This window comes from Aspergillus pseudodeflectus (assembly GCF_044049435.1).
Source record: "Aspergillus pseudodeflectus strain CBS 756.74 chromosome Unknown BJX68scaffold_11, whole genome shotgun sequence".
Taxonomy (NCBI): domain Eukaryota; kingdom Fungi; phylum Ascomycota; class Eurotiomycetes; order Eurotiales; family Aspergillaceae; genus Aspergillus; species Aspergillus pseudodeflectus.
This window is the reverse complement of record NW_027263787.1, coordinates 1-19,274: the sequence shown is the minus strand read 5'-3', so window position 1 is coordinate 19,274 and position 19,274 is coordinate 1. Positions and strand designations below refer to the sequence as shown.

The window sequence follows — 19,274 nt, the reverse complement described above, 5'->3', positions numbered from 1 at the left end:
CTAAGTCACGGGAATATCAGGAGCTGTCTGGAAAGATAACTACATGTTTTGAAGACTCCTACTGGATACTTTTCTTATTTGTTTTGTAGCAGCCCAAATATTATCGATTTCGACGTCATCTGAGAGGCCACAACCCCCGCTCTGCTATCTCCTGCGGGGTAATCAAAGCACAGCTACAGTAGTATTTGTTATGTACGCGAGCTGATCAACATCCAGATCTAACTAGTACTACAGTATTATCTGAAACAGTAACCGTAGCATCACCTCACTGATCTATTTTATATCTCTCATCCACCACCTCTTTCGCATGCCCATACCCGAACTTCCTCTCCCTCCCGAACGGACCTGTACCACGCGACACACCAGCCACCTTCGTACACACCCACAATGTCTACATCAGGCTACCTCGCCACCCTCCAGGAAGACGGCTTCGTCGTAATCCCCTCCCTCCTGTCCGACCCTGAAATCTCCTCCCTCCGCGAAACAGCCACAGCCGCCACGAAGCTCGCCCGCACCGGCACCTGGCCACACTTCCGCACCGTCCCCAAACAATTCCCTCCATGGCCCTCGACACCGCCGCCGGCGTCCGAGGGCGGGATCTGGGGCGTGCAGCACCTCCTGCATCCGGATATGCCGGGGCGCACGGAGTTTGCAAGGTTCTACTTTTCTGAGAAGGTTTTGGGGGTTGCGGGGGAGTTGATGGGGCTTGAAAGGCCATCTGCAGGTGATGGGGCTGGAAAGGAGGACAGCGAGGAGAGACTCGTAATGGAACTCTTCAACCTCCTCGTCGCGCCGGAAGTCCGCGACTTCGAACTCCGCTGGCATCGTGATGATATACCCTGGGATGCTTCGCCGGAGGAAGAAGAGCGGCTACTTGCAGCCAAGAGTCCCGGTGGTCGCCAGTCGCATGCGCAGTATAATCTCGCGCTATGCGAGGACCGGTCACTGATTGTGATCCCCGGTTCGCACCGGCGCGTGCGCACGGAGACGGAGCGGAATGCGGCGCCGTATGAGAGCCACTTGCCGGGGCAGTTGGTGGTGGAGCTCAAGCCGGGGGATGCGGTGTTTTATGATAGTAATATCTTGCATCGCGGGGTTTATCGGGCGAAGGAGGAGGATGGGGAGGAGACGAGGTTGACGCTGCATGGGAGTATTGGGCTTAAGGAGGGGAGTGGGGCGTCTGACGGGGATAGTAGTAGTAAGAAGGTGAGGGCGACGGCGGTGTTGCAGCATGGGGTTGGGGCGTGGGTGCATCGGGAGGATGCGGCGTTTGGGATTGGGGAGCGGGCTGAGCGGATGAGGGCAAATTTGGTGGCGATGGGGACAGGAGAGGGTGTGGGGTTCTCGTTGAAGGGGTGATTTGAATAATCGATGGTTCTTTGCTTTGCAGTATCTGTATGTATGTACATGCATGCACGAGAGCCTTCGACATCGACATCGACATCGACATGTATAGCAACAGAGATACATAAATGACGCCTGCCCAGGATCTTTTGACGCTAAAAGAGAGTGTAATATGAAGAAGACTTCGCCAGAGAACGCAGCAAACAGGATGAAATCTAATGCATAAATCGTACTCATGAGTCGTTCACGGGTCGTTGAGCATAAACGTAGTAAAACAGCACATATATATGGCACGAGGAGTTCATCGCTTCCTGGCGACATTTGTCGACGTAGTCTTGCGCCCGCTCAAAGGACCAGCCAAGCACCCGGGTGAAGAGAGCTAGGGAATATGGCTCGATAGCCTCGGTCAACGATACCCTGCCGACGCGACCGATCTCTTTCAGCCGCGGGCTCTTGGCCCATGAGCCTACCGGACACTGCGGAAATTAGCGACTACAACGCTATGTGGAAAAGAGGGGGCGGGGTGACCAACCTTGTAGATGTCGACTGTGACATTTGTGAACCCAGCCGCCTCCAGCCACTCGGAAAGCGAAGGCGCGACGTTCACGCGCTTCCCGAATTTTTGACTCGCTTCGTCTAGTGTCGCTGCTAGATCTAACAGCATCGGTGCCTTTACATGTGTGCCGTCGTCCGAGTGTATGGTTGCTTCGTACTCTTGGAACTCGATCCAGCCACCTGGTTTGAGGTGGTTATACGCCTGCTGAAGTAGACGTTGCCAGTCGGCAATGCCACCGCCCATTGATCGGGAGTGAATAAAATCAAAGGCTTCATCTTTCGTAAATGCCCAGTCGCTCTCTGCGTCGTCGATGATGAATGTGCAATTGGGCGGCGAGAAGTTTGGCTGAATGGGACTCAGGTCAGTGCCGATGATCTCGGCCTCTGGGAATTCCTCGGCGACCTCCAGCGCCCAGATCCCGGTTCCCGTGCCAATGTCGAGGATTCGCTTCGGGGAGCCCTGCTGTAGGAGAGGCGTTCGATACAGATCGCCTCCAATGAGGAGCTTGAAGAGGTGGTGTGTGATGGCGAGGCGATCTTGCTCCTCCTCGTCGTTGGGGATGGGATACTGGCCGTAGCGGTAGGCATGGTACCGACGACCATTTTCGTAGTAGTAATCTCGCACAGACGACGCAAATGACATGTTGGAATCCGCTATGGATTCGGCATCGTAGAGTGAGTCCTCATCACTCGTCTGGGAACATGGTCAGTTCAGCTCGGAGTGCGGGGTGGAAACATGGGACGATCGGTATGAGGGGTACGGTAGCTCGCATGGGACGACATTCAAGTACAACCAGCAGGTAACGAGTCGCACGACATGATAACACACAAGCTGTAAATGAAAGAGCAACTTACATCCACCTGAATATGCTCATGGAAGTTTGGGGGCGGCATGCTCCGAGTGTTGGGAAGCTCAACTCAATGCAATTGGAAGACGGAGGCAGCGGAAGCGAGCGACCTCTGAGAGGAACCAAACTGTCGGGTTGCGAGCTGAAGAAAGACAAAGAGGGAGGGCAGCGCTGGAAGGATCAATAGCGACAGGTCGGGGAAAGACACGGATTCTTAAGAGAACAAGCAGGCGGCCGATTAATTCCTCTTCTTGCGAAAGTTTCCAACAATTAAGAGAGCAAGCTGGCTAATAAATGATAAATGAGGGCTCTCAGCGCCAGGATAATAATAGCTGCAGGGAGATACAGAAAAAGGAAAAAAGAAAAAAAAAAGCACAGGGGTTCTGGTCCCGGGACAGAGGCATTGGGTCATTTTGACCGCTGCGGTGGGATCCTCTTGGAGGTGCTGCCAACCTTAGCGTCCCTCCAGCGCATTCCACCATCCTCACCCTCTGCGCAAATGATCCGTGAATTGCAGATCGCTGCTGCTTTGATGTTGCTACAAAGTGACCAGTTCCATACTCCATCTCAACAGACACCGAGTACTGGTCATCTTTCCCTGCCGGAGCTCCGTTGTGCTGTGGTGAGGGAGCGTCGAAGAAGAGGTGAGGAACCTGGGACCAGAAACTCAAAGCCCCGCACGGCCGGGCCTCTCCTCCGTATTGTCCGCTGTTACCACCAGTGGGCAAGTCAGTCGATCAGCCACTTTGTCGGGTGCAGAAGCAGAATAATGCCACCCGGGCTAGGCAGGAAACAGCCTAGCATAGAACTTTCTTCCGTAGTTTCTGCCACCAGAAAGTATCCGATCCTTTTGCTAAGAGGCCCAGGCCTGCCTCGCCGTTGTCCCAGTGAGTGGTTCAATCCAGAAGGGTGATCCCGATCCCGTCCGCTCGGTTCCAGGTTCAACGAAGGTACTGTACCAGATAAATGGCACAGACCCTGGACTGTATTCCGGAGTCAGTCGATGCCTGATTTTTATCTGACTTGCGGAGGGATCGCTCATCTCGGGGGCCTGCCACTTTTTCTCGGCTGGGTCTGGGGACCGGACGGGAATTTTCTGGATTCCTGGACCTTCCTCGACTTTAGCTCTGCAGCTATTCCGAACTAGCCCATCCAAGAAGTTGAAGGTGTTATCTACCAAGCCTCAGGCAAACATCATTCACCGTACCGAAGCACATTTCGCCTTTATTTTTGCTTATTTAACCCTGATTCCAGCATGAGAACTGCTTATTTACAAATATCTTGTGCTATCTACTTGATGTCCCAAACTCGCGGGCCCAAACCCCCCTAATCAAGAAGATACAGGCATAGATCTAACGGCAATAGGGTACTCTATCATTACTAGTCGTGTTGATAAACAGGAAAATCATGAAAAATCATAAGTGCATCCAGATCAGCCCAAGCTGCGGAGCTTGCCCTGCTCATCCGGTGTCAATGCTGCAAAAATCTGTTGAAACTCGTTCTTGGTCGATGCGTTCCTGAAAAAGTCCAACAAAAATGCCTGTGTCTCATCGTCGCGCTTGCGAACGCCAAAAACGCCCTCACTACCGCCCTCACCGAACGACATGAGCTCCTGCTTGGTGACGCCCAATCCGAGGTCAAGGGTGTTGTCAGGGAGGTCCTCCCACTCGTCGTCGTCGCTGTTTTCTTCCTCCAGCGCGGCAGCCGTGGCAGCGTCGATCTCCTTGCTACCCGACGCGGCGGCTAACTCCTCCACGAGAACCTTGACGATTTTTAGGGGAGCCGTGACGGTCGTGAAGCGATCGGGGTTATTGCGAGCTTGGGAGCGCGTCTTGATACGTCCGGTGTCCTGAACAATAAGATCTCCCTTGACCTGTACCTGTGAAAGTCGAGGATCTTCAAGATTGTACAGAGTCGCTAGCGCAATAATGTTCTGCTTGATCTCGTCATATCCGGCAAAGTTGACAGAGTTCTCCAGCCACTTGCCCATAACGATAGGGAGTCCACTTTGGCCGCCAATATCAACCTGAGCCAGGAAGTCAACGACTTCCCGAGCGCTGATCAGGGTCAACCTAGCAAACACGAGGATCAAGCTCTGAATGAATTGGGCCTTCTCTGCAGTGGCAAGGCGCCGTGCGACTGCCTGGAGTAGTTGTGGAAGATAGGGGCCAAGCCTTTCAGATCCCGCCTTCTCGACCAACTCGGCGGCAAGCTGCCCGACCTCTGTCGCCGCATGATCGTCAACCGAGGGCCCCAAAAGACGGTCGATGATTACTAGAACGACTTCAATGGCTTCTTTGCCGCTCTGGGGGTCACGCCAGGAGACGAACTGGGGGAAATCATGGGCAAGAATATGTCTCACAGATTCGGTTGCCGGTCGGATAAGCTCAGCGTCGGTTGAGTCAAGCAGGAGTCGGTTCAGCTTCGGAATCACCGTCTCGACGAAGCCTGGAGGCAAGGGCTCGAGAGCTTGCTCCGTCAGTGCCCGTAAAAGGTCCGCAGCAAAGTTAGTCAAAGCGTTTTCCTGCGTAAGGTTCCCCACGTCGATTGCGCCATTGATTGAGGGAAGGACCTTTCCACAAAGAAGGACAAAGGCCTCGGCGCCTTGATCTGAAATGTTCTCAACAATATCCTCAAAGGCCTCTGTGACGGTCATTGTCAGCTGGAAGTTCGTAGCTCCGTTGCTGGCGATATTGAACAACACGTCAATGGCGGCAGATGTCAGCACTACGCTCGGGTTGACCATGATTGTATCACGAAGGGTTTCCGCTAGGGTAATCTTCAGGTCGTCAGTATCCGACGATTCGCGAAGATCGTGGGCAGAGACAAAGTCGGATATCGCGGATATGATCGGCTCTTGGAGGGGAACGGTGGTGTTTGCAGAAAGTGCTGGCAGCAGATCCTGCAAGGCACGAATGCAAGCTACCTTGACCACCTCTGACTGATCCTCAGTTATGGCCTTGAGTGTTGCTTCGAGGTAAGATGCAGGCTGGAATCCCTCCCCAGCAGTTAGTGCCAAGATTCCAGCTACAAGGTAGCCACGGGCCCTCAGAAGCTCCTGGTCTTGTTGGATTGCAAACTGGATGAAATTGCCAAAGCCACTGGCTAGCTCTGGAGAGATGCGCTTGGATACCTCGTGCAGGTCTCTGAGGAACGCATTGAGAATGAAGAGAGAGGACTCGCGCATTTTCCAGTTAGATGAGGAGTCTGAAAATACAGTGTTGAGGAATGCAAGAAGGCCCTCTGTCGTAGCATCTTTGATCCACTCTCCCAGCTTGATTACCAGGTCTCCACTGCAAGTACGAGGAGTGTAGTTCGCGGTGACGGAAGTTTCTTCCGAAAGGAAGAGATTCACATCAACATCCCACAGGCCCTCCTCCTCAGCCGTAATCTGAGCATAAGTGATTGCTAGCTTGAGAATTTCTGGCAGCCAACCGGCAGTAGTGGCGGACTGTCCCGAGTTTTGTAACTGTTGCTGCAGCTCTGCCTTGACCGGGGGCGCTTTCAAGAGACTCTGGAGGAAATCCAACTCTTCCAGAACCAGTAGATCCAAGGTGTACGGAAGCCCGTCCACATCTACCAGTCGGCCCTGTCGCTCGTCATCAATAAAAAACTCATAGTATGCGACCTGAGCGTTAGAAAGCTCCTCCCAAATCGTTGAGAAGTAGACCGGGCTCTGAGAGACCAATAGGCCAGGGAAAATCATCCGGATCTTCATCAGCGTCTTGACAATCTGTAGCTTCAATGCAATAACACCCCTCCATTGCGACGGAATCTCTGTCTCTTTTGACTCCTCTTGCTCGACCGGAGCCTGGGGCAACGGCGCCTTGAGGGTTGCGATGAAGAAAGGGGACCATCCACCAAGAACCTCGTCCATGAACTGCTTGACTGCCGCCTTGTGCTGCTCCAGAACCATCTCAAGTGTATCAAGGCACGAGCGGAAGACGGAGACTGCCAATGCTCTCAATATGGGCTTCCTGGACTCATTGGTGGCCACATTGAACAGAGTAGAGACGAGGTCGCGCGCGATATTGAAGAACTGTTCTTCGTTGAAGCCTGTGTCGACGAGATCCAGCAGGACTCTCAAGGCTCCATGTATTGCGCTGGGTGAGCTATTGGAATCATTGATGATTCGCAGCAGAGCTGGAAGCAGCTCAGGCCATTGTTCGGGGAAATCAGCGCTGGCGATCTTGCTGACCGCATAACTAGCAGCGGTCTTGACCTTTCGATCCGAAACCTCCGTAACAGTGGCAAGATCCAATAGCACGGCCCGAATCTGCGCTTTGTTGACGTCGCTAATTAGGACCTGGCCTTTGAATTCGTCGAGGTTGGGTGACCACGCGGCGCTGATGAAGGTGCGTAGAACGGAGAGCGCGGATTGGCGGAGATTTGTAGGGACGGAGTCATGAGAAGCGATAGCAGCGAGCGAGAGAGGGAAGTTTTCGTTTGAGTAGAGGTGTGATAGCTGAAGCTCAGCCGCCCTTCTTGTGTCAGCGACCGGCGACTGGGTGTCGGCTAGGAGTGTGAGAAGTTCGTGCTCCATATTGGGAGACGAGACAATGAGGGAGCGCCTGGCAGACGGCTGTTGATATGTGTATCAAGAGTTTGGCAATGTAGAGTAGGAAAAAAGGCCAATTGAAGCTACTTTGAATGAGCAGGCGCTTCTTCTTCCGCACAGCTCAGCCCAACACGAACGAGCAACGGCGCGAATGTCGCGTCAAGAGGGGCAACCGGAGGCGGTGAGGAACCCCACCAAAAGTCTTTGCCTATACCAGCCACACCAGGTTTAGCGCTGTGTTTTATCTGTTGATCTAGATACTGGTATACGTTATAGATGAAGATACTAGATGGTTTAAACCCATTTACCTCACTTGAACCAAATGAACAAGACGTGCCTAATGAGCAATTGACGAACTGGAGTTCATCCGTTGTTGGTAGCTCCGACCTGACTAAGAGCCTGAACAACAATTGCCCTTTGCACAACACTACGCAGTACCAATGTGGACCCTGGCAAAAGTACCAAACTGCTCCAAGTTGATAACAGAGAACTGAACTTACTGAAGCCAACATCGGCTCTTGGCAGCTCAAAAACACCTAGCCGATTGAAGATTATCGTAGAGCTCTTCTCTTCGTCTTGTCTCTGCTATTGCCGAAGCCTCTTTGCTGACCTTCCAAAGAGAATCTGTGCCTTTACCCCAGGAGGGGCATCACAGCATGATCCCTATGGTACGAAGACCCACACGACTGGACTAGCATGCCAGAGACGGCCAATGACGATGACGCCTTATCTCGACGAGCGAACTTCCCAGAAGAATGACGCTGCCAGTGATGGAATGGCTCAAGTTTTGCCACTGAATTATAGTTATAAGGGGCTTGAATTATGACTGCTTTAGCATGGCATTGGGCAGAAGCATGGCTCTGCAGATCACTCCGTCCCGGTGGAAGACCAGGGCAGGGTCACGACTTGATTTAGCGTTCCATTCATATTCAGCAGGGGTAATCAAAGTGGAGACGTCTAAAGCGGAAGGATTTGCGTTTGCCCTGGATTAACCTTTTAACTTGGTCGAATGCCATGTATGGAGATGAGACATTGCGCTGGGCTATCGAGGCTATCCCTCTTGGAAACTAGAGAGCAATGTAGTTTTTGAATATAGAAGCTAAAAATGACGTCCAGCAAAGGTTGTGGTCGCAGCTCCTGCGCGGGCGTGCTGGAATTGTTTGCGATCTGCACATGATCTGACCACGTGACGACGGTGCATCGTGACTTGGACTTGGGTCGTGGTTTCCACTCTTGGACCTGACGACGACAGTGGTGGACGACTCAGACTCGTTGTTCCTTCCAAGTTCCCCTCCAGAGTCGCCTCTCTCTCTCTTTCCCTCTCTCCTCTCTTTCTCCTCTTCTTTCCCTCTCTTCGCTTCCCGTTGTCGTTTCTTCGCTTCTCCCTTCCTGCGGTGCCCGAGTAAAGGTCCCGGCTATCTCGGCCTCTTGCTCCTCATCCCTCACCCACCACCACTTATCCGACTAACCTCCCACTTGTTCTTCTCCCCAAAGAATTGGTTCTCTGTTTTCTTTCCACAGTTCCTCCTCTCCCCAGACCCAAAATAAAAAGAAAAAAACCAGAAAAAAGAGAACCACCCCCTTAAACCCTTTAACCCAAGTATTTCTTTAAGCCAGCAGAAAAAAAGGTTTTCAGGAACAAAAACCTCCGAGGGAGAGGGGAGACAACAGCCCTCCAAAAAGCAAACCACCTTAATAATAATCATTACACAAGGACTGTGACAGCGTCCCTCCAGCATCATCAGCACCAGCATCACTTTTTCAGCGTCAATCGTCGGCTCAGTCCTTCTTTAATCTATCCCGATATAATCAGCAGCTCGATTTATACCCTCGACACGATCGCTACGACTAAACTCATGCTTTGAGGTTTCCTTGTTCCGTCTTCCTCCACCCAACGTATGTAATTTCGATCCCCTCTTTCTGTTTCACCCACGCTTCTGCCTCTTCTTTCTTCACTCTGCCCACGGCTTGCTCGCCAAACACTCCTCGATGCGCGCTCATTGAGTTGCTCTACCTCGCCTCTGCTCCAGAGATCTTTGCCTCCACGCCTTCTACTTTCTTCTTGCCTCCGTATCACGTCATTGGTTCGGCCTATTTTTACTTCTTCCCCTCTCCTACATCACCGCTTGCCAACCCCATGTCCTCTCATAAAATCAACTATTGACCCTCTATTCGAACAAAAAGGCAGAGCGATGATTATCCTCAGAGTGGAACAGCACTCAGATTCCCCGAGATCCCAATATTACCATATTTCCCGTGTCAGTAACGATTCCATAGCCGTCGACGGCCATGCCTATTGCCAGTGAGAGCACCACCACGACGGCAACCATGACAACATTCTCTGCCCCAGTCACCGCACCCAGGACTCCTCATAATCAGGCTGCGTTGGCTGCATCGTTTACGAATTTTCTCACTGTCACCGTACACCAAATCCTATTCCTTCGATCGGTCTACCCACGAGCGACCTTCCTCCCCGTCCGGGCATACAACTACCCTGTCCGACAATCCCGTCACCCAAAAGTATGTGACTACATAAACGACGCGTCAATTGCTGTTGGGACGGAGATCTTAAAAGGCACAATAACTGCTGTCAGTATTATTATTTCATCGCTTCGCACAAATCAGCCCCTCGAACGATATGCGTTTGATCTGTCGGGCTTCCCTCGCGTGCCGCCCAACGAGGTGCACACCACCTTTGAAGATAGAGGAAGCGATTCTTCCAAGGGCGTTCCTCCCACTTCTCAAACCGTCGACCTCGAAGCGCAGTTCCGCGCCTGTCTCGCAAGACTTGCATCCGCCTGCGCCCGATTGACACCATTACCTCGTGATGATGAATTCAGTTTCACCGTCTGCATCGAAGTTCGCGAAGACGCATTACCCCCCGCGGGGACTACAACAGAAGAACAGGCCTGGATTGTGGCGGAACCAGGCAAAGTTCACCTCCGATCATGTTCGGCCCCATATTCCGTCTCTAAACTAAGAAACGGCGAGCCGCAACAACCGCCTCCAAGGGTGTCCAACGGTCGCGCCAAGACCGTGCCAGTTCGACGTGTGGAAGCCGGCGAACTCCGTCTAGAATTATGGGTGGAAGAGGCACGACAGAAATTCAACGAACCACTGGATTCGGAGCATCCGCCATGAACGGCTGATTCGTTCCTCGTGTTTTGTTTTCTGTCTAGTTTATCCTGTGGAGCATTTCAAGGTGCTTCGTCTTTTAACCTTTTATAACCTATATCTTCTTGTTTTAGCGTGACCAATGATCGAACATATATGATGGATGAAGAAATTCTGGTATCGTCCAATGAGTGGTGCAAATATATAAAATGGGGAGCGGACGACTTTTGGGACTCGCATGGCATTTACATAGATCAGGTTCATCATCTCTTTCAGTTTCCTCAGTTTCCATCTTCATGCCGTCAGCTCTTATCATATCCTCTCCTGTCAACGTTCCTTATGCCTATTCTCTTCTCTTCTCTTCGACTACTTTTTCTACCTCCTCACTTTCCACCCTTTACCCTTTTGACCTCCGCCATTCCTCCTTCATACCACTTTCAGTATCTTGTCTCGTCGGAGTTTCCTTATGGTTATAGCAAATTCAAATATCTAGCATTAGTTACGACAGCTACTCCGCATATTGCCGATAGCACTCCCTCATGCGTTGGCAAACCGCCGTTCCTCATTTTTTTTGAAGTTTACCAGGCGAGCAAGTTCAGGGATACTCCCCAGAGGCTGATTTCATCTCTTCTGTCAAGTGTCAACCACAGTCGTCGCTCGGACCTCCAACACACAGACGCCACGATCCGCACGAGCAAATCGAAATTCCTCCGGTATCGAACGGCAATCTATCCGATTCGATACGCTCGCTTCACCCTGCTGACCAGCTCTCGCGAAACACGACGACACTCGAGAGCAAACGTCAAAACACTTTCAACGTTTCGAGTTGTCAGCTGGACGCCAGCGAGACTCTTCTTCCACGAGAAGTGAAGCACCGAACCAAAACAATCCAGAGCTCGTATTGATCCCGCACTCCATCTCCGCCAAAAATGCGGCGGAATAAATCATGACGTAACAACATGAGCGAGCGAACGGCAAACATCCACTTGAAGCTGAATAATGGATAATTTAAATCGAAGGATTTTTTTGTTCCAAGGAGCGGCGCGTGGGCCGTGTTTGCCTTGGAAGTTGAAATGAGTGTAGATCTTGGTCGTTGGAGTGTTAGTGTTTCCTCGGCGAGGAACTCCTCGTGCACAGAGTGAGTGCCCGGGGGACCAGTTGGGAGGATGTGATCTGGATTTGTTGTGCCAATCTCCGTCAGCGAGGAGGTATGTGCTAGGAGTGTTCGTAACTTTAGCGTTGGCATAGTAATATGTACAATTTTTCTATCATTTCTGTTCTGGATCTGAATCTGAATCTGAAACTGTTATCTGAAGAAACTCCTTTTAATCGTCTATCTGGACGCTGGAGCTATGTAGGTACTTGACAGGATCGGGTAACTTCGCTGGTCAACTGAAGAAACCGAAGAATATGAAACGGGATGGACTCGTACAGACGTATAGAATTGGCGAGAGAATTCGTGATGGCCGAATCATTGAGGTACACAGACATTCCCGGAGTCAGCCTGTGGCATTTCCCTCGGCGGGCGTGTCGCTCGTGGACGGATTGATGAATAGGCGGTTATGGAGGCAGGAACCGGGGGTCAAAGTTACTGACCACCGGGTAGTAGTTGACTTGTGGTCGGAGAATTGTAGGATATTCGACTGGATGGCCAGAGATGCGGAAAAGGAACGTAACAAATCGAGATAAAAAAAGATGGATCGAGAAGACGCTGGGTGCGGAAGAATGAACGCTTGTGGGTATATGGCGGGAAGTAGAAAAATCCAAGATTCAAGAATATAAAGAACCGTATCCTATGTTGCGTGTATGTGTCGGTGCTGCTCATGTATAATGTGTAAAGCAGGGGTTCGAAGTTTGCCCGAGTGACCTAATAGATGTCGTCGTCGTCACCAAATTCGTAGATCCTGTCAAGTCTGGGGCGGACTCTCGGATCAAGCGTTGGTAAATCGAAGCGTTCACCGGCAAAGTAAGCCCCCGGCTGCTGAACTCTTTCGGGAGCATTCATTCTAGGTCCGGGAAAGAAGTTAGGCTGCTCCCATTGTGTATAGCCCTGGGCAACGGGAGCGCGGTTCGGGCGGGGAGGTTCAGCACGGACTGGGGCTTGAGGAAAGGCAGCGGCGGGATAGAAAGGATACTGCATAGGCGCCGGGGCGATGCCCTGATGACGAGCTAACATTGCGGCTCGCATGTGGGCTCCCTGTGCTTCTGCTGTCATCTGCGCATTGGTCAGCTGGGCCGGGTTTGCAAATGGAGCAGCGTGCATGAGAGGGGGACCTCCATAAAACTGGTAGCCAAGATTGTCAGAAATCAGTATGTTGGTATGGGGATATAAACACTTACCTGATGAATATGATGATGGGCCGGTTGACGGGTGGGTATAGGTTGAGCCTTGGTCTTGTTCGGATGGTGAATCCTCAGTTGCTCTTCAGTCAAATCGGGATTCTCCAAGAGCGCTTTGTTGATAGCTGCTCGTTCAGCTTGCTGAACATCAAGCTGGTCGCGTCTTCCCATATTGTCGGATTGAGGGCATCCGCGTCCGAAATGACCGTACGCCTCTTTTGTGATATCCTTTTTGCAGACGTAGCACATGGAGGTATGGCATTGAGGGCAGATCATCTTGTTGCAGCCATCCTCCTTGACAATCTTCACCTGGCATTTGGGACAGTTGCGTATCAAAGCCTTGCTCATAGCCTCCTCAACCTCATGTCGCTCGCTCAGACCCTTATCCTTCCGAGCTTCCTCGCAAGTCTTGGGGATGTGCGTCTTCTCTTTGCACAGTCGACAACTAACCACCTTGCAGGCAGGATTCGCGCAGCGAAATTCTCGGTCTTCCTCAACTGGAGCGAGTACTGCCTTGAACGAACAGAACGGACAGTCCTCAAGTCCGTCCAGACCGGCCATCCGGATTTCGTCCGCCTGCTGCAAAGAGTCCAGCTTTGACATCATCGATGCGCCCAAGACCTCTTTTAAATGAGGGCGTGCGAAGGAAGCCTGGCATCCGCTGACGTCGAAACACTGTAGGGTATATTTCATGAGACCAATCTGAGTTTCGGCTGATTTGCGTATGCAGGCGTAGCAAAAGAAATGAAGCTCGTTTCCCTCGCAGGGGATAGCGCGGTTTGCCGGGGCATCTGTGTAGCAGCACCCGCACTCGACGAGGTTGCCAGTTCGCGTATACTCTTCTTCGTTGGCCTTTTCTGCGTCTTCCTCCTCCTTCTTCTTGCGAACCGCAGCTATTAGGCATCAGTACGCAAGCTATGCCCGGGTCCCCGGCGGACGACTCACCTTCTAGATTCCGAGTCTCCCGTCTCGCTGCGACAATCTCAATGGTGACTATGTCACGAATATCTCGAGTAAACTTCTGAGCCGGAGAAATCCTACTCTTCTTCAGATTCGCATAGGGTCTTTGGTTCTGGTCAAGGTTATCATCGGCATGTAAGGCCAGGAAAGCATGATAAGCGCGTTTTTTCTCGCCGAGGACCTTCCGGACGTGGTTCATTGGGATGAGGGGAAACTCCTGCGCCAGCATCTCTGCTCTATGGTTAAGGGTTAGTGATGACCATAACAAAACGAAGACGAGGGAGGCGTACGCTGCCCTAGAGTATGCAGTGGGCTCGCTCTGATGCAGCGTATCAGTCTGCCAGTTAGGTTCTTTGGAATCAGCGTCCTCCCGTTTCCTCTTGGAGGCCTCGGCAGCCTGTTTAGGGTACGATTTCTGCGTGAGAATCTCCTCGTAAATGGCATCCCTGGAGAGTGCCAACTGAACACTATCGGCTTCTTGGAGATTTCCTCGTTGGACCAGCGCAGCCTTGTGACGAGCGATCAGTTCTGAGACGTAGGTATGACTGATATCCGGGAAGATTTCCAGTAGTTGTACGAGCAATGGGTCAGTTGCGTCCGCTGGCTGTGCCGCTCGGCGCGGATCCTGTGTGGGTTGCCAACTGTTAGGTCCAAGGGATGCAAGTAGAGCGTTGGGAGCATCGTTGATGGTAGTCAGGTCTGGTCCACGGACTCGTTGTCTTTTTGTTGGAGGCCTGTAGGCGGCATTGCCAACTGCATTTCCACCATAGGCATTTCCCGGCAACGGGTTATTTAGTACATCAAAGCCATAGTCGCCAAAGATAGAGTCATCGTCGAAGTCTGTGCCTGACGAGATGGAAATCGGGGAGTCCATTAGATTGTGCTCCGGGAGCGTAAAATTGATGGTGGAAACAGGTTGGTCTGCTAGAATCCAGACAAGAGAAGAACCGCATCACCAGAAGGTCTGTGGAGGAAACAATGAGGGGCCAAGCGCGCCGGACAATGAAAGAGCGTCCGTGACAACAAGGCTAACTTCGAGTGGTTGTGCCACCAGAGCCTCAGTCTGCGCATTGGGAAAGAGCCTTGTTCTGTCAGGTTAACGGAGTCGGCCCTGTTGGCCTCCAAGTAGAGGCTCTCTGCAGAGAGGCAATGGAGGTCTATTTGCTGTCAAGACAGACTACGTCTAGTCTCAAGTCATGGAAAGCGGTTGAGTTTGATGTCGCAAGGATAAGCCGTCGCGCAGATCGGAAGATCTGGACAGGCTGGTGAGCCCACCCGTCCTCAAAGGTCGACTGTGCCTGAGATACAACGAAAGAAGCCCAGTTGAACTGTTTGGCGAGGAGAAACTGAGAGCAAGGCGAGGTTTGTTCATGCTCTGAGAAGGTCAAAGGATGCAGTTGCAGAAAAGCGACGCCAGTGTTGTGACCCAAACCACGTGAGACCAGAAATGGAGCAAATAAAGGAGGTCAAACTGCAGCAGGTGTTTTACAACACAGCCCAATCAGTTTTCTTGGGAGTCTTCACCAGATTCGTTCTCTGGCCTTCCTTTCTTCCCAGGTCTCAGGATATTCTTGTCTTTTTGGAATAATGCAGTAAAGAAAGCTCGAGAGTCTACACTCGGTATCGACAAGGGTAATTCAAATTTAGTAGCAAACCAAAGACAATATTGTTCAATAAACTGTCAATCAATCAGGCGGCTAATTAACTCTCCTAGCTGACAATCAAGGCGCCGCTCTGATCCCACTGGGCCAACCTTGCTGCGAACCCGTGGCTTTCATTGAAGCGTCGCCAAGAGTCCGATGCCCCTCATCAAACGATCGGAAGCCAACGTTGGAGAGATCATCCCCACATTGTGCGTACTGTATTGGGTAAAACGGAAATACAGCTGTAGTATACAGCTTGAAGCAGAGAAGCATTCCCAAATACAGCGTGTACATACAAAACGTGACAAGAGGTATCTGACGTCAGCTAAGATTGGCCGAGAAAAGCAGGTACAGCCTCTCACGATGGCAGCTCACATGGCGTCGCTTGCCATCGCTTGCCATCGGAAGTGACAAATGGAAACTGGTCCTAGATGCTCCAGGGCCCCATTGTCTCCCTTTCCAATTCAACTATTTCAATGCGCTCATGGCCGTGAGTTTGATTGCACAGTCTTTCCGATTGCTTACCCGACGGTGCTCTGCCTCGTCGCCCTATATTTTGCCCGCTCCCCACATCCAGACACATCCGTTGAAATAGGTCATTGAAATATGATTGCTGCGTACGTCGAGACCGATTTGCCCGACGGGGACTCTCCTGAGCTTGTGCTGGCCCAAGCCACGCCAAAGGAACGGATCGAGTCCATCAAGCTGAATAGCACCGAATGGAAGGGGCCCTTAGACCTCGATTCGTATCTTGCGCGCGAGGAGACCCTACTCCAGCAGAGATTGACCAAGGGAGGCCTGAGCTGCTGGATTCTGGTCGATGGTCGTCAACCCGAAAATGCGCGTACGATCCTCAGTTCTTGTGAAACATACAAGAAAAAGGCAATCGTGGCCCGTGATGGAAAGTTGGAAGATGCGTCAGCTCACGGGGTCGGAAGCGTTTATTGTCGGCCCGAGTTCAGAGGCAAGGGGTATGCGAAGAGAATGTTGGAGGAATTGAGCAAAAAGATCGATACTTGGCAAGTTGAATGCGATACCAAACAGAAACCGCTCTTCAGTGTCTTGTTTTCCGATATCGGGAAGAGGTTCTATGCTCAGTTTGGGTGGAAGCCTCATCCATCCTCACATTTCGAACTCCCTCCAATCTCGAAGGTTGAATACTCATCTGCGGCAGCGCCGCTGCCGGCGATAAGGACATTGAGCCCTGCTGATGTTGATCGTTTCATCTGCAACCCCGCCGTCATCCAGAAAGAGAGGGAGACGCTGCGGGTTTCGTCACAGAGTTCTTCTGGCCCTAAGATAGCAATTGCACCGGATTTTGACCACTTCTTATGGCATTGGGCCCGAGAAGAATTCTATGCCCAGAAACTCCACTCCAACAAAGGGATCCCTGCCATCAAGGGCGCGGGTAGTGACGATACCAGAGTGTACTGTACCTGGAATCGCACCTTTGGGGCTACCCCACAAGAAAACACCTTGTATATCCTCCGGTGGGTGTACAACGAGCCTTCGTCTCCGGCAGAAACTGAAGCAACGGTAAAGGCGATGGCCGCCATTCTGAGGCGAGCACAGCTGGAGGCACACGAGTGGAATATGGCGCATGTCACATTCTGGAACCCGACCCCTCTTCTGCAAAGAGCGGTGGCCCTACTAGACCCGAATGCTGAGGTGGTTCACCGCGAAAAGGATAGCATTGCAGCTCTCCGGTGGAGCGGAAACCCAGAGGAGGAAGTGGAATGGTTTTGCAACGAGAAGTACGCATGGTGCTGAGGTTACCAAAGGCTTATCCCGCCACAGCTAGACATAGACGGCCTGCACAGGTTATGAGCATGCATGGGGTTTATTGACTCATCGTTTCTGTCTCTTTTGGTTCTTGAACAATTCATGCCAATTCCTTGTCTTTTTGGCGGCTGCACTGTTATCGGTGGGAAGATTCTTCTTTGCCTTTTGTCGATCGGCTTCAGTAGCAAAGCATATGGTTTTCGGATCGGGACGCATGTAGCAAGTTTCCTAGTCTGGGTCAATAATAGCACGCATGATGGACTCCAATATACGACTTACCGGTAGGATTGACAAGGAGACATCGCCTCTCCAAGCCTCTGGAAGTTGATCTCTCCAAGCTTCCAGCAACTGGCTTTCGCTTATAGCAGACCCAGCACCAGGAGCCGTAGCCTCGAGATAGGTCTCTCCTACCCATCGAACACAGCCATCCTTGTCGATGCTCGCCCCTAGACCAGTCAGCTTAAGCTCCAACAACTTCAGTCGCGGAAACCGCAAAATAATCCACACTCACATTTCAAGTCACCACCAGCCCCATCACCGGACTCCCGAATCCTCCGTACAACAGCCTCAAACAGCGGCTTCGGAAACGGCTCGTTCCCATCATCATCAAGCACAGACCTCCACAAGTCCCGTACAAGAAACTGCTTCCCCAGATCGATACCCTGAAGGACCGCCCCGTCGACAATCATCTTCCATACCTCCAGCTTCTTCGCTGCAGAGGGACGCCAGCAGTACGATGATACCGGCGAAGCCAACGTCGCGCCATCACGCGGAGGAATCACAAACCCACACATCTCCGCCCAGCCGGTCTCACATTGTGCCTTCGAAACAGGGATATCAGCAAATAACTCATCAAGGATCTTCCGTGTGATTCTGTCTTGGTCGCCCTGCATATCCACATCCACATCCCCGTTCCCATCCAACTCCATCCCCTCCCCAAAGACCCTCGCAGCAGCACTCAAAACCCCGGTCACCGAGAACCCCTCGGGCGGCGTATGCAGTTCCAACGTCGACCCGCACTTCGCAATAGACGTTACTGTCCCCTCGACATTAAGGCCTCGATCCATATCCGCATCTTCTTCCTCCTCTGCCACGATACTCAGATCATCTTTCCGGACCGCGCCGCCGGTACTAGGTGTGAGGATATGCAGCGAGTTCGACGACTGGACTTGGCGGATCGAGTATGTCTTGTTCGGTGTGCAGAGATTGACGTATTCCGGGACCGGTGCTGTGGATGCGGATGCGGACGTGTTTTGGGAATGTGTTGGAGATTTGAGCTCGAGGCTGTTCGTTCCAAGTTTCCATTAACAATGTGAGTTGAGTGCTCTCAGTTTTAGATAGGTGGTCAAGTAACGTACGTAGGAGGGTCATCCGACGCCAGAAGCTCAGCTAGATCTGGTGGAAGCTCGAGGAGCCGGAATCCACGCTGCGGGGAACGGTGCGTGAAGAGGATGCTCGGTGTGGATTGGGTGGACATTTTTCTGTTGATTGGCCTTTTCGGCGCCGGATATCTCTGGTAAGGCGCTGAGCGCAAGTGAGGGTGGCAGTGGACCGAGGAACTGAGAAAAGGACAAGGATCTTGCCAGACTGAAGGACGCGTGCCGCGACTCGCGCCTGTCAGCTACAGTCCTGGCCAATAATGTTGCAAAACCAGCTCCACAACCACAATTATTGTCATTGAAGAAAACTATAACAATGGCAAGGTGGCCGAGTGGTCTAAGGCGCTGCTTTCAAGATCATGTGATCTTCCTCAATAAGGGTCCAGCAGTGGGGAAACTCTCGCGTGTTCGAATCACGTCCTTGTCATACTATTTTTTAAATTGTGCTTTGGCCTCTCCTAATTATTTTTTTTTTCTCAGATCTCCGAAGCAATAACGATAATAAAGTCTTTCTTTAGATACAATCTTGGACTAACTAAACTCGCGTGCAGATAGTACTAGTAGACATGCTGAATGAAGTAAGATGCATGTTTGAAGAAGATTGGTCAAGTTTTGTGGTCGAGCGGTGAATAAATAGATCGGTGGCCCTCCATACGCCTGTCAGAGATCACGGGCATTGTCAGCCAATGGATCCGCTGTGCCGCAGCTAGCGCTGTGACGACTACGGAGGAATGATGCGCCGCGCCGGTCA

General features: G+C 51.8%; 9 protein-coding genes and 1 non-coding gene across 10 annotated transcripts; 5 read left to right on the top strand and 5 right to left on the bottom strand.

Moving 5' to 3' along the window:
• Nucleotides 1–131: 131 nt before the first annotated feature.
• Nucleotides 132–1,584, top strand: BJX68DRAFT_29643 (phytanoyl-CoA dioxygenase family protein). The gene has a single exon (XM_071048919.1). It carries the CDS (start codon nt 388–390, stop codon nt 1,357–1,359), a length of 972 nt encoding a protein of 323 aa, XP_070901392.1. The 5' UTR covers nt 132–387; the 3' UTR covers nt 1,360–1,584.
• BJX68DRAFT_231869 (class I SAM-dependent methyltransferase) lies at nt 1,237–3,119 on the bottom strand. Its single transcript, XM_071039408.1, has 3 exons — nt 2,755–3,119; nt 1,877–2,593; nt 1,237–1,820 (listed from the first exon to the last, which is right to left on the bottom strand). The coding sequence occupies exons 1-3, from the start codon at nt 2,791–2,793 to the stop codon at nt 1,578–1,580; spliced, it is 999 nt and encodes a 332-aa protein (XP_070901391.1). The 5' UTR covers nt 2,794–3,119; the 3' UTR covers nt 1,237–1,577.
• Nucleotides 3,045–3,433, bottom strand: BJX68DRAFT_231868 (uncharacterized protein). Its single transcript, XM_071039407.1, has one exon. It carries the CDS (start codon nt 3,311–3,313, stop codon nt 3,059–3,061), a length of 255 nt encoding a protein of 84 aa, XP_070901390.1. The 5' UTR covers nt 3,314–3,433; the 3' UTR covers nt 3,045–3,058.
• Nucleotides 3,434–3,573: 140 nt separating this feature from the next.
• Nucleotides 3,574–7,419, bottom strand: BJX68DRAFT_231866 (putative importin beta-5 subunit). Its single transcript, XM_071039406.1, has one exon. It carries the CDS (start codon nt 7,288–7,290, stop codon nt 4,180–4,182), a length of 3,111 nt encoding a protein of 1,036 aa, XP_070901389.1. The 5' UTR covers nt 7,291–7,419; the 3' UTR covers nt 3,574–4,179.
• A 2,214-nt stretch (nt 7,420–9,633) lies between these two features.
• Nucleotides 9,634–10,446, top strand: BJX68DRAFT_253851 (putative mitotic spindle checkpoint protein (Mad2B); the record flags this gene model as incomplete). The annotated part of the gene is made up of 1 exon (XM_071042797.1): nt 9,634–10,446. One exon carries the CDS (start codon nt 9,634–9,636, stop codon nt 10,444–10,446), a length of 813 nt encoding a protein of 270 aa, XP_070901388.1.
• On the top strand, nt 10,265–11,681 carry BJX68DRAFT_29517 (uncharacterized protein). Its single transcript, XM_071048917.1, has one exon. It carries the CDS (start codon nt 10,576–10,578, stop codon nt 11,287–11,289), a length of 714 nt encoding a protein of 237 aa, XP_070901387.1. The 5' UTR covers nt 10,265–10,575; the 3' UTR covers nt 11,290–11,681.
• Nucleotides 11,682–12,286: 605 nt separating this feature from the next.
• Nucleotides 12,287–14,593, bottom strand: BJX68DRAFT_264427 (uncharacterized protein; the record flags this gene model as incomplete). Its single annotated transcript, XM_071044954.1, has 4 exons — nt 12,287–12,703; nt 12,760–13,652; nt 13,705–13,955; nt 14,010–14,593. The coding sequence occupies 4 exons, from the start codon at nt 14,591–14,593 to the stop codon at nt 12,287–12,289; spliced, it is 2,145 nt and encodes a 714-aa protein (XP_070901386.1).
• A 1,278-nt stretch (nt 14,594–15,871) lies between these two features.
• On the top strand, nt 15,872–17,257 carry BJX68DRAFT_29499 (uncharacterized protein). The gene has a single exon (XM_071048916.1). It carries the CDS (start codon nt 15,969–15,971, stop codon nt 17,130–17,132), a length of 1,164 nt encoding a protein of 387 aa, XP_070901385.1. The 5' UTR covers nt 15,872–15,968; the 3' UTR covers nt 17,133–17,257.
• Nucleotides 17,172–18,717, bottom strand: BJX68DRAFT_29589 (putative sister chromatid cohesion protein Dcc1). The gene is made up of 4 exons (XM_071048918.1): nt 18,503–18,717; nt 17,656–18,428; nt 17,424–17,590; nt 17,172–17,372 (listed from the first exon to the last, which is right to left on the bottom strand). Exons 1-4 carry the CDS (start codon nt 18,619–18,621, stop codon nt 17,211–17,213), a joined length of 1,221 nt encoding a protein of 406 aa, XP_070901384.1. The 5' UTR covers nt 18,622–18,717; the 3' UTR covers nt 17,172–17,210.
• A 124-nt stretch (nt 18,718–18,841) lies between these two features.
• BJX68DRAFT_t60 lies at nt 18,842–18,950 on the top strand. Its single transcript has one exon. It is a non-coding gene; the product is annotated as a tRNA-Leu (tRNA).
• Nucleotides 18,951–19,274: the final 324 nt, after the last annotated feature.

What these genes read in the sequence shown, in the direction of transcription:
- BJX68DRAFT_29643 (XM_071048919.1), top strand. Translation starts at nt 388, where the DNA reads ATGTCTACATCAGGCTACCTCGCCACCCTCCAGGAAGACGGCTTCGTC.
- BJX68DRAFT_231869 (XM_071039408.1), bottom strand. Translation starts at nt 2,793, where the DNA reads ATGCCGCCCCCAAACTTCCATGAGCATATTCAGGTGGAT. An exon ending in ATGAGCATATTCAGGTGGAT is followed by an intron (nt 2,594 to 2,754) that starts GTAAGTTGCTCT and finishes CCATGTTCCCAG; the next exon opens with ACGAGTGATGAGGACTCACT. An exon ending in TCACAGTCGACATCTACAAG is followed by an intron (nt 1,821 to 1,876) that starts GTTGGTCACCCC and finishes TAATTTCCGCAG; the next exon opens with TGTCCGGTAGGCTCATGGGC.
- BJX68DRAFT_231868 (XM_071039407.1), bottom strand. Translation starts at nt 3,313, where the DNA reads ATGGAGTATGGAACTGGTCACTTTGTAGCAACATCAAAGCAGCAGCGA.
- BJX68DRAFT_231866 (XM_071039406.1), bottom strand. Translation starts at nt 7,290, where the DNA reads ATGGAGCACGAACTTCTCACACTCCTAGCCGACACCCAGTCGCCGGTC.
- BJX68DRAFT_29517 (XM_071048917.1), top strand. Translation starts at nt 10,576, where the DNA reads ATGATGGATGAAGAAATTCTGGTATCGTCCAATGAGTGGTGCAAATAT.
- BJX68DRAFT_29499 (XM_071048916.1), top strand. Translation starts at nt 15,969, where the DNA reads ATGATTGCTGCGTACGTCGAGACCGATTTGCCCGACGGGGACTCTCCT.
- BJX68DRAFT_29589 (XM_071048918.1), bottom strand. Translation starts at nt 18,621, where the DNA reads ATGTCCACCCAATCCACACCGAGCATCCTCTTCACGCACCGTTCCCCG. An exon ending in GCGTCGGATGACCCTCCTAC is followed by an intron (nt 18,429 to 18,502) that starts GTACGTTACTTG and finishes TGGAACGAACAG; the next exon opens with CCTCGAGCTCAAATCTCCAA. An exon ending in TCTCCTTGTCAATCCTACCG is followed by an intron (nt 17,373 to 17,423) that starts GTAAGTCGTATA and finishes GACCCAGACTAG; the next exon opens with GAAACTTGCTACATGCGTCC.